This window comes from Dermochelys coriacea, chromosome 10, assembly GCF_009764565.3.
Source record: "Dermochelys coriacea isolate rDerCor1 chromosome 10, rDerCor1.pri.v4, whole genome shotgun sequence".
In the NCBI taxonomy this organism is placed as follows: Eukaryota; Metazoa; Chordata; order Testudines; family Dermochelyidae; genus Dermochelys; species Dermochelys coriacea.
Genome location: NC_050077.1, coordinates 9,451,133 through 9,463,395, shown reverse-complemented (window position 1 = coordinate 9,463,395; position 12,263 = coordinate 9,451,133). Strand labels below are relative to the sequence as shown.

The window sequence follows — 12,263 nt, the reverse complement described above, 5'->3', positions numbered from 1 at the left end:
TCATCCCAGAGCTTCAGCTGATCTTTTAGATACCCTGGGCCCAGGCCACAGAGCACTTAGATAAGGACTGAGACACCCAAACTTGATTCTCTCTTCTATGAGAAGCCAGCATAGGGAGCGGAGGACAGATGTGATGTGTTTGTGGTGGCCTGGGTTGCTGAGAAGACGCGCTTCAGCATTTTCGAAGTGCTGAAGATTTAATGCCCAGGTATATTGCATTGCTGTAGTCCAGCTGAGAGGTGAGAATAATTGAGGCGGGGTCATTGTTTGCTGGGATGGAATAGAGTCTCCTAGGTAACTGGAGATGGTAGAAAGCATTACTCACAGATTTGCAATATGAAAACAGCGTCAGTTAGGAATCTACACTATGGATCTAATGGATCAAGTGTGGATGTGTACCTTCAGACAAAGATGACCCACGCTGTGGCAAAAACTCTTCAAAAAGCTTTCTTCTGCCCACCAGCATCATCTTTATCTTGCTCAAGTTAAGCTTCAACCAGCTGTTTTTCATCCATGATATCATCCAAGCACTGGGCCAACTTGACTTAGTGGGGCGTTTGTGAAGGACAGGCAGAGCTGTGCATCATCTGCATATTATTGGCACTTAACTCCATGTCATCTAACCAGGAAGGATGTTAGATGGCATGTAATGGAAACTACAGTATGGCGGGTACAGTGAGTTTTCAACTGCACAAAAAGAGCCCTCAGTGAAGCAAATACTCTTTGAGCGACGTATACATTGAATCAGACTTTGCCTCATAGAGTGTCTCACCCTGCCACGGCCAAGGCGTTCCAGTGGTGCCTGGCCAAACAGTTCCAGATTACTGATCTTTTTCCCTTTAAAGAAAAACAATTTAAGAAATCCCATTAAAAAAAAATGTTAAAGGAAAGTTAAAGTTGCACAATTAAGCACTTAAGGGAGGCACATTAAACTCTGCTCTCTTGTGCCTACACTTCTTCAGTTACATGATCTCATGCTCTTTCTCACATAAGGCAATATACCATTTTTTCTCCTGCTTTGAAAGATGCAGCTTGTAAGACGAAGAGGAATAAAGCAGGCTTCTGCAGGAGTCCCTGGCCTCATTCATGATGCATTTCTGTGAGAGACTTTCATAGTCTCTATTTGTCTGGTATACACAGAGTGATACAAATGAGGAGATGGTGCTTACACATGTAACTAAAAGTCGCAGAAAGAATTGTATTATCCTATTTTATTCTTTAAAATGGTATGTGATCATGTAATTAAAGGCTGCATCTTAATGCCAAGAAAAGGTTGCACATGTAACTTTCTCCAGCATACCCTGACTTTCGAGTACTTAATTGTGCAACTTTAATGTTCTTTTCGGGTTTTTGATAGAATTGCAAACAGTGCTGGATTCATGGAATTAATTCCATTACTGGGGTCCGGTGCCTCTAGTGCCATCCTTGCAGTTTATACTGTCACTAATAGAGCTCCCCTGAATTAATTAGATTACTGCAGTCTCTGTATGAATCACTGTAATGGGAGGGAAGCTGAACTTGGCCACCAACTTCTGCTGGCTTTTATTATACACATCCCTCACCCTAAGGCACATGCCACTAGCACATGGCAATATCTGGAATCCTAGGACCTGCTGTTCAGGAAAAGGGACACATGTATCTATCTACTTACAGTAATAAACCCTGGTGTGACAGCATGCCACAGAAACCCTCACAGACAGGCTCCTGTGAACATCTGGGGAAAGTAGAGAACTCAAAGCAATAACAAAACCCTACAAAAACCAATGAGCAGCACCTTCTGATTATAACAACCTACTGTCCTAAGTAAAGCTGGCTAGCCAACATCTGCACACAGCCTGCTGAAGCTGAGTCAACTCACACATAACAGATCTCCAGGCCAAGGGTTAGGCGATTGGGAGATTGATGCTGGAAAGAGCAAGAAAATCACGTTTAAATCTCAACAGGAACAGTCGTCCTTCCAAGGAAAACTGACCTACAAAAATCAGAGATTTTTACTCCAAAGCACCTAAGTCACTTTTGAAAACAGGACTTAAGCTCTGAAGTCACTTGGGCCCTTTTAAAAATGTTACCCAAGATTGTAAAAGAACAAAGCCCTGGGTGGATAGCCAAGATTCTGTGATATTTTGGAAAGAGCAGTAGGGGCTTAAACTAGTCCCCTGGGCCATAATTTCTGCTCTTGCTGTTTGCTATTTGGTTGCTGCCCTCCGCCCCAGGGGTGGCTGCATTTCAATGATGTGCTATATATATTGTGACAGGCTTTGGGAGTCTTCAGGATGGAAGGTTCCAGATACACGTAAGCTATGGTTACAAATATTGCTAGATTTGTAGGTGTGGTTATAACATGTTGGCAGTGAAATGTAGGGCTGGCATTGAGATTTAGGGTATGAAGGTTCAGGATCAGAGCTTTGGTTTTAGGGGGACGTCAAGAGCCCAGCAGCATTTCACTCCCGTGATGAGAAGGCATCTGGTTTGCCAGGGAGATAAAGTGACCTCTTCTATACCTGCTATAGTGGCTATTCAGCAGTGACAGGTCCAAATGCCTTCCAAAGTAAAACCCCAAGAACACAGGCACAAAGAGCAGTTCCCTGTTGCGTGAGTGAGATGCCCCAGATACCGTCTACTTCCTGAGGCCCCATCTGTGCATGCTACACCCGTCCATGCTACGTAGACTCTGCTGTGGAGAAAACTCATGTCTTTCTGTGTGAAAGCAGGGCCGAAATTGGCCTTCCTGCCTGGCTACTGCAGGGAATGGAAACCACAGCAGTGTTTTACGACAGCATTAAACTCAAATGTTCCCAGCGTCTCAGGTAGTGGAGATCCTGCCTGGCCCAGTGCCACAGAGGCCAGCGCTGTCAGGGAGGCTATTTCAGCCTGAAGGGCAATTTACCAGAAGCGATACAAAGGGAGAATATACCGCAGAGCTATTAACATTCCTTCCAGTGGAGATCCTGAGGCTTTGATTTGTAAAGAGGCAATATTTAGCCTTTCCTTCTCTCTTTCCTATAAAATTGAAAAGCCTTCAGCTATATCCTCCCTGGCCAGGAGGCTGGTTTCATTTAGACTCTCCCCCATGTCCGGGGGCTATGGTGCTGGTGTGTGGGATGAATAAAGATGGATTTTTAGCCTCATTCTATCCTAAAATTACCCCTGTTCTTTCCTAAACTGGCCCAGCTTCCCCACCCCGAATTGGCTGACCAGGATAAACTTCCATTTCCAGTGCATAATTCTTGCCCCGGCATCATTAGGGTTGGCAGTTCGTAGCCCTGGCATCTCTGGGCTCAAGACCAGCAGTGCAGCGGTAAGGGTGGCAATACATCCTCCCAGGCCATCCTTACTTCTGTGCTGCTTCTGGCGGTGGCTCCGCCTTTGGAGCTGGGCACCTGGCCTGCAACCGCCACTCTCCAGCTAAACAGCTTGAGCCTCGGCACCTTTTTCATTACAAGTTAAGCACTGCCTCTTCCGATCCATATGAGCCAGGCAATCTCTCCTACGATGTTTCCTATTTAAAGGTGGCACAGTCAGTGTCTAGCTAGTTAGGTTCTAGCTAGACTCCAGGGTGGTTATGCCAGGCCTTATTCCTTACAAAAAGAAGGCACGGTGACCATTTACATTAATACGGTATTCTTACGGCTATCCTAGGGGTACATGAAGCTAAAGAATGGCCCTTTGGCAGTGAAGACTGATCCTTCATTCACGCTGTACACATGAAGCTAAAAATAAACATACTGTGCTTATGTCACAGGTGCCATTTGAAGCTCTTTGCTTCCAAGTATTATTTCCATTTTACAGATGCGCCAACAGAGGTGATTTTCTTAAGATCACCAAGCTGGTCATAGGCAGAGCTCAGAAGAAAACCTAGATCTCCTGCCACCCAACCTTGTGCCTTAACCCCTAGGCGACATTACAGGGGCCTTAACTGATTTGTGGTGAATGGTGGTCCTTGGTTTTCTTATGGCTACGCCCAGCCGATGAAATGACTTCAGTTACCAGGGCAAAGGTCTTTCTCTTCAGCTGAGTGGAAGCAGAGATGGCTCCAGCGTGTCATGCACGCATGCCCCATGCTGAAGGGTAGGCCTGAGCAAGTGTATGGTGTGATGGAAGATCAGGCTGCAGCATCACATACACCAGGGCATTATGGCACCTGCCACTTCTGAATGTGTATTTTGAAAATATCTGCCATGATGTGCAAGGTCACATCTTTGCCCTTGAGCACTGTGTCACCTCCCATTTGCTGCAACCTGCTGCCTGTGGCTACACAGCACATCATGTTGCAGCAGACGCGAGAAAGTGATCTCGACACTTATGGAATGATGGGCCAAATCTATCCCTGCTGTAACTCTGACAACTGCAGTACGTTCCAGCACAGAATCTCCCATCCCCTAACTGAGGAAAAGGGACCCGCGAGAGGCCCAGACACAAAGCTGGAGCTATGCCAGAGGCCAAGCCATCTCCCTCTTCAAATACCATCCTTACTCATTGAAACACAGTGTCAAACATTTAGCCAGCTTACAGTACTTCAGAACAGTCCCCTGATTTCCAATTCACGGATTGCCAGCACTACATACCCTAGGATGCCTGGCACCACACAGCTCACTTTAAAACCCTCAAAAAAATTTTTTTACTTTTTTTTTTTGGTTAAAAAAAAAAAAAGAGAAGGCCATAAAATCTCTTATATTTATACTTCAAAACAGCTTATTTGTGTAATTGCCAAAAAATTGGCACAATGACTAATTAGTGAGCTCCTGCTTCGTACCCTGTAAACAAATGTATTTGTAACCAATTTGCAAGCACTTTGCATAAGGAGCCCAGAACACTCGTGCCTGTTTGATGCATTTTGACATTAATTTGATAACAGGGCTTAACAAGGAATCCAGGCTCCCTGGCTATAAATATGCCGCTTTTCCGTTTCCTTTATCTGCACAGTGAAATAATGTTTTTCCCCTGCTGCAATAACAACCATCCAGCCCTTTCATGAATGCCCTTTATGTCCTTAGCATTTTCAAGGTATTTGTTCTGCAGACAGCAAAAGGTTTTTTTTTAAAGTATATATATATTTTAATTCTTATATATTTTGGGGGAAAAGTAGTGCTGGTTCTGTGATAATGGGCTTCTGGGAAGTGCTGCTGAGAGCCTTGTTTGTTCAAAGGGAAATACGTCTCCATCCATTAATAAATTCTGTGCTTGCGCTATCAATCTCATTTTCCTATCCCGCATCTTCAGGGCATTGGCCTGCCTTCCTCGTTTCAGGCTTTACCCAGAAAGCAAACAAAACAGGAACTGGAGGCCACTGGAACAAGAAAACTAGCATGAAACAGGGTATGGAATGATGACTGTCGAACACTCTGCACCTGGGCACATTGTCAGAGCACTTTACACCTTTTGATCTCAGTCACTAGTGTCCTTGGAGGCTAGGGATTGAGTCCATCCAATGGATGGATAGGAAGAGCCAAAAGGATATGGCATAAAGATAGTCAAAATCTCCAGTAGGATCTTCATTTTTCAGCCAAAGGTGGAGAGTGGATGTGTGGTAGGAGATCGCGGGGAGGGGGAGGGACCACTACTGAGAGCAAGATTGCTGTCCTAATTCTACTACTAAAACCCTTTTCACACTTTGGCCATTGCTTGTGCCAACCACGGCAACCACCTTCTCCTGCTCCTCTCAGGCCTCCCCTCATTCATCCCATTTCATCCTATTCCAACCTACCTAAACTGCAGCTGTTGAAACAGTCTCCCATTCCTGATGCTGGGAGCACATCACTCTCCTCTTCAGAGCCCTTTGCAGGCTTCCCCTCTCCCTCAGTATCCAAGTCAGGCTCTGCACGGCTCTGTATTGTCTACATCTCTGCTTCCAATTCTTCCTACTTCCTCCCAGGCAGCTCCTCCCATGTCTCCTGCCCACCTGAGCCCTTTGCATCCTTTTCCAATGCTATTCCTTGTACTATCTTCATGTTGCCTGTTACACAGTGAACTCTATGTTAATCTGCATAAAACCACCATAGCACCTAAAGATCCTAACCAATATCTCCTCTTCAGAGGAGGCAGGCAAAGAGTGGCAGAAAGGCAGCACCAATGTTGATAAATGCAAAGTAATGCATGTTGGAAAACATAATCCCAACTATACATATAAAATGATGGGATCTAAATTAGCTGTTACTACTCAAGAGAGAAATCTTGGAGTCATTGTGGATAGTTCTCTGAAAACATCCACGCAATGTGCAGCAGTCATCAGAAAAGCAAACAGAATGTTGGGCTTAATGAAGAAAGGGATAGATAATATGACAGAAAATATCATATTGCCTCTATTAAAGTCCATGGTACACCCACATCTTGAATACTGCGTGCAGATGTGGTCACCCCATCTCAAAAAAAAAAAAAAAAGATATATTGGACTTGGAAAAGGTTCAGAAAAGGGCAACTAAAAAGATTAGGAGTATGGAACAGCTGCCATATGAGGAGAGATTAATAAAACTGGGACTTTTCAGCTTGGAAAAGAGACAACTAAGGGGAGATATGATAAAATCCTGACTGGTGTGGAGAAAATAAATAAGGAAGTGTAGCAGGGTGGGTGGTTACCTGCTCCGGCCCTAAGTGGCTTAAAACAGCCCAAGAGAGGGCTGTGGCTGGGGGCAAGTAGCTCCCAGGCTGATTGGGGAAGTAAGCACAGCTGGGGCAACGCCCCAAACAGAACACAGCTGGTCCTTATAAAAGGGCTGTGAGCCAGATACTCAGACAGAGTCTCCTCTAGTTGTGGAGAGAGATGGGCCTGGTACTGGGGAGCATGCCAGAGGTGGATCAAGGCTGGGGGAGCTCTGGCCTGGAAACCCCACAGGCTGGAGGCCTAGAGTAAGGCCAAATAGGTACTGGGGTTTCAGGGGGCAGCCAAAGGTAGGCAGAGGCAGCAGGTCCAAACTCCCCTTGCCTGTGATGAGTGGCCCTTACACTGCAGTTGGTCCCAGGAAACGGGGACTAGGTGATGACTGGCAGTGGCCATAGACTGAGGAGAGGTGGGGGTAGAAGGTTGGGGGATTCCCTGGGAAGGGGAGACCCAGATCTTCGGGGGTACTGCCAGGGGGCAGCACCCTGGGTAAAAGGGGCACTGGGATCTGGGAGGGACATGGTGGCAAGCAGGACACAGGCCTGCAGAGGGTGCTCCAGAGGCTGAGAAATGAGTTAATTCCCAGATGACCAGCAGGAGGCGCTGCAGGGGTGAGGCGCCACAGGAAGTGTTATTTACTCCTTCTCATAACATAAGAACTAGGGGCCACCAATGAAATTAGTAGGCAGCCAGGTTTAAAGCAACATAAGTTTGTTTGTTTTTTTTTTTACACAATGCACAGTCAGCCTGTGGAACTCCTTGCCAGAGGATGTTGAAGGCCAAGACTATAACAGGGGTTCAAAAAAGAACTGATAAATGCATGGAGGATAGGTCCATCAGTGGCTATTACCCAGGATGGGAAGGGATGGTTCCCTAGCCTCTGTTTTGCCAGAAGCTGGGAATAGGCGATGGGGATGGATCACTTGATGTTACCTGCTCTGTTTCATTCCCTCTGGGGCACCTAGCATCAGCCACGTCGAGACAGGATACTGGGCTAGATGGACCTTTGGTCTGACCCCGTATGGCCATTATGTTCTTATGTTCATTAGCCCCATTTTACAGATGCAGAACTGAGACAGACAGAGATTGACAAATGCACAAGTGTTTGGCTAACCCGTTCGTAAAAACCTCCAATGCCAGGGATTCCACAACCTCCCCAGGTAATCTGTTCTGGTGCTCAACTATCCTTAGAGCTAGAATTCTTTTTCTTAATATCTAATCTAAAGCTCCCTTGCTGCAAACTAAGCTGATTGTTTCTTATCCTGCCCTCAGTGGACACGGAGAACAATTGATCAGTCTTCTTTATAACAACCTTTTACATATTTGAAGACTTGCGTCCCCCTGAGCCTTCTCTTCAGTAGACTAAACGTGCTCGATATTTTTTCAACCTTTCCTCCTAGATCATGGTTTAACTCATTCAGTTTGGGATTCACTCTGACTCCCAGATCCTTGTCTGCAGTACTGCTGCCTAGCCAGTTATTCCCCAGTTTGTTTGTACATTTGATTTTTTTCCCATCTTTATTGAGTTTCATCTCGTTGATTTCAGACCAATTCTCTAGTTTATTAAGAGCAGGTTTCTCGTTTAAACATCTTGGGCCAAATTCAGCCCTGGTGTAACTCCACTGATTGTACTGACTTCCATCTACAGCAGGGAGTCCCAAACCTTTTACCAGTACCAGCCCGTTTAAATGAAGTATTTCCTGCTGGACTCCAGCTAGCATGGAGTATGCCATTTAGAAGAGCCAAATGGCACCCTTCACACTGTGTGACCTCATACATATGGTGCATGTGAGGTCATACTGTGCGGAGGACCCCATGTTGTAGAGCAAAATGTCATCCTCCCTGCATTGTGACCTCACGCACACTGTACATGCAAGGTCATGGTGTGTGGAGCAAAATGGTGTCCTCAGCCCACTAAGGATTGCCAGGACCCCATGTGCTGGTGGTGCGACCCCATTTGGGATTGTGACTCCCAGTTTGGGAACCACTGATCTATGGCATATGGGCGCTCTTAGCTAAAGAATCCTGTCTTCGAAATTCACTGTCTTTGAGGGTCCACCAGAGCCCATGTCTTCCAGTCTTCAAGCCAAGATGCAAGACATTTGTTTCAGTAGCTCTAAATTCTAGTTTTGTTGCCTCCTTAATTTTCTGTTTGAAAACCTGTTTTAAATCTGCCATGGTGGGTAACCGGAGTTACACAAATTGAAACAACAACAGGAAGTTAACACACCCAGTCTACAGGACCCATTCCCTGCACCAATGCAAGCCCCATAGCCTCACTGCACTCTTGAGAGAGCAGGTCTGTTTCTCAGAGTGCATGACAACACAAGAAGCCAATTCAAAAGTATGGAGACTGGGAGCAGATCTCACAGAAAACAAGGATGGAGGAGATTTAGATCATCTCCTCCATCTTCTCACCCATGAGGGATTGTTCCCTACCTTGCACAGCCATTGATAAGAAGCTGAGTTTTTGTGCACAGTCCAGGCTGCTTTCATTGCCAGGTGATTTCTTTTCGATACTTAGATTCATTATCTTGTCTGCAGATGACTTTCTGAATGTTCAGGTCTCCTTCCAAACAAAGCTTTGTAAGTAAATATTTGTGCAGGCCCATTCCTTGTGCCTGACACCCTGACTTTCCCTTGGCCTGAGAATGCCAGCCCTAATCTATCATCTTGCTAGGGACAGTGCTGATTTCTGAGCCAGCCAATGGTCGAAGTCCAGTGAGACTGAACAAACAAGACAGACCTCCACATCTGGAAATGTTTACACTTCACACAAAGGAGTAACTACAAAGAAAAGTGGAGGGGTGGGGGTGGAGCATGCAGACAGGCTGCTGTTAATCTGCGTGGGCAGAGGCACATCAGCTCAGTTTATTTAAAAAAAAGGTAATAATTAAGGTGAGCCCCTGCCTGGAAGGCGCAATAACTTTTCCTGTCTGGAAACTTTATGAAAGAGGCACAACCATCTTCTCCCACTTTACCCTACAGCTTGCAACATACCAACCTGTCCTCCTGCTACTTCATTTGGAGAGCGATGAGAGATCTTGGAGCCTTTGCTCAGACTAGCTGTACCTAGAGACTCTCACATTCCTTCTCTATCATTCCCAAAGGGAGCTTTCTTTGACACACTTCTTAGGGCAGATAGGTGGGCAGAGAACCAGTTACATGATGATCTTTACCTAGTGCTGGAATCTAGCGCCAGAGTTCACCTTTTCATGTCAGTTTGACCTCCTGGCCTTCACTTGGCATCAGACTCAAGGGGTGAATTGGTAGTCTTCCGGAATATTATTCCATGTCCTAAACAGTTGGATGACTGATGAGGGCTGTTATACAACTACCACGTTCCCCTCTTCTCCAAAAGTAGCTGCAGAGCCTCTTTATCTCCCTTGCCCAAGTTATGGGACGGCTAAGAAACTTAGTAGCACAGAAGTGACTGGATAGAGTGGAATGATAGTCAAAGGTTAGAACAGTTCAGCTCCCAGGTGGGCCCCTCTCATACTAGGCAAGTCCCTTAATTTCTGTGCATGTTTCTCTATCTGGAAAATGGGAATACCACCCCATCTTGGCAACAGGTTTCAGAGTAGCAGCCGTATTAGTCTGTAGCCGCAAAAAGAAAAGGAGACTAACAAATTTATTTGAGCATAAGCTTTCATGAGCTACAGCTCACTTCATCAGATGCATTCAGTGGAAAATACAGGGGGGAGATTTATATACACAGAGAACATGAAACAATGGGTGTTACCATACACACTGTAACAAGAGTGATCACGTAAGGTGAGCTACTATCAGCAGGAGAGCGGGAGGCAGGGGACCTTTTGTAGTGATAATCAAGGTGGGTCATTTCCAGCAGTTGACAAGAACGTCTGAGGAACAATGGGGTGAGGGGGAATAAACATGGGGAAATAGTTTATGCTCAAATAAATGTTAGTCTCTAAGGTGCCACAAGTGCTCCTTTTCTTTTTGCCATCTTGGTAAAGCGCTCCTAGATAGTCTGCTGAAAGGCACCATTACCAGTAAAAGATTTGAAGGCGAGTTGTTTCTAGGCATATGTTTCCTTTACATTCCATCCTAGTGGGACTCCCCCCTCATCTGCCAATTCATCTGATGCTAGAGTTGCAGGCTAAAACGTTTGTCATTTTCCCCCCAATTCCTCCTCTCAGATTATTAATGCTGAAACAATGCAGCAAACCTCAGCAATAATGTTTGGCATTCTATAATAGACTCAGACAGCACATTCCTTCCTCAACCTCCTCCTCTCTTATCTCTTTCCTCTCCCCTAAAAGCACATTTAGATAAGTTATTAGAACGATAAAACAAAACCAGAACTTAAGCATTTGTGAGTGAAATGTAGAGGAGGCTCCTCACAGGTTGCACCTTAGGTCAAACCTGCCAAAGCAGCAAAGGAAAAGATATGCTCTAGTTCAAGCAAGTTATTTTGGAGAAGTTCTATGGCCTGTGTTACGCAGGAGGTCAGGCTAAATTAGCACATGTTCCTTTTGTCCTTAGATTCTATGAAGGTCATTGAAATCGGGAGCCACTTTCAGGAGACTTGCCTCTGTCACTCCGTAGTGCTATTCCACCAGACGCAAGATGCTCAATATTCTATGATCTTGTTTACACACAAATTTAATTGGTTTAGTTAAACTGGTGAAATACCAGTTTTAAACAAATGTCCACACTGGGTTATGTTTCAGTTTAGCTTGCCCCGGAACATTTAAACTCAAGTAAGCCAGATACACTTCTGCTCCCAGCTGGTTTCAGAGTAGCAGCCTTGTTAGTCTGTATTTGCAAAAAAGAAAAAGGAGTACTTGTGGCACCTTAGAGACTAAATATAAATAAAATAAAATAAATTTGTTAGTCTCTAAGGTGCCACAAGTACTCTTTTTTTGCTCCCAGCTGGGCCTCATGCTAGCAAGTCACTTAATTTCAATGATTTAAGCATGTGCAAACATGCAGCTACATCATTTTCAAATTTAAAATCACACCTTTAGTGAAACAGGCACAACTCTGATTGTGGACCAGGCCTCAGATATCTGCTCTAGCAAACTGCATAGCTGTTGGTCATTAATGGAGAAACAGTGATGGAAGCTGTAGTATAGAGAGGAAGCAAGAATTTTTACCACCATGGTTAGAGCCTATTTGTTCTACTGTAGACAGATAGAGGCTGCCGCCACTCCAGCTGTTACTATGTATGAGGAGGACTTGGTACAGCACTCCAAAAATACCCCTCCATCAGGCTTACACAGTTGATGGCACAAACATATATAATCAACAACCTACACAGACTCCTCATGAAACCAGACATCAGGATTCTATCTGATGTGGCAAAAGAGGTTATGGACCCAGAGGTGCTGATCCAAGTTAATCCTCATCCAGTTGGGAGGTCACAGAAAAAGGTTTGATTAGTCGTGATTCAGACAGTTGATTATTTTTAATGCTTTCACCATTTCGTTGTATTTCCTGGTTTTAATTTACTAAATTTTAGATTCCCTTCTCTCTCACTCCATTACTGCAATGATCTCAGGTCAAATGAGTCTCTGAAATAAAGATGGTGTAATTTCACTCAACTACACAAATTGACTCCTAATACCCTCTGGGTCACATTTTGCTGCAGTCAGATTAGTCAGCTCCTTCCTGTACTAGTGAGGATGCTTGTGGGGCACCAAGC

The 12,263-nt window shown here is 45.0% G+C and overlaps 1 protein-coding gene across 3 annotated transcripts in view; it reads right to left on the bottom strand.

Moving 5' to 3' along the window:
- FBXL18 (F-box and leucine rich repeat protein 18) overlaps positions 1–12,263 on the bottom strand; it is an 88,639-nt gene that overhangs the window by 45,746 nt on the left and 30,630 nt on the right. Inside the window, exon 5 of one of the 3 annotated variants that reach the window (XM_043493634.1) lies at positions 5,060–5,287. The exons of the other annotated variants lie outside the window; for them this stretch is intronic. Within the exon in view, the coding sequence (XP_043349569.1) occupies positions 5,251–5,287 (37 nt within the window). The 3' untranslated portion in view covers positions 5,060–5,250. Of the gene's footprint in view, positions 1–5,059; positions 5,288–12,263 lie in introns of those variants that run through there. 3 annotated transcript variants of the gene reach the window in all.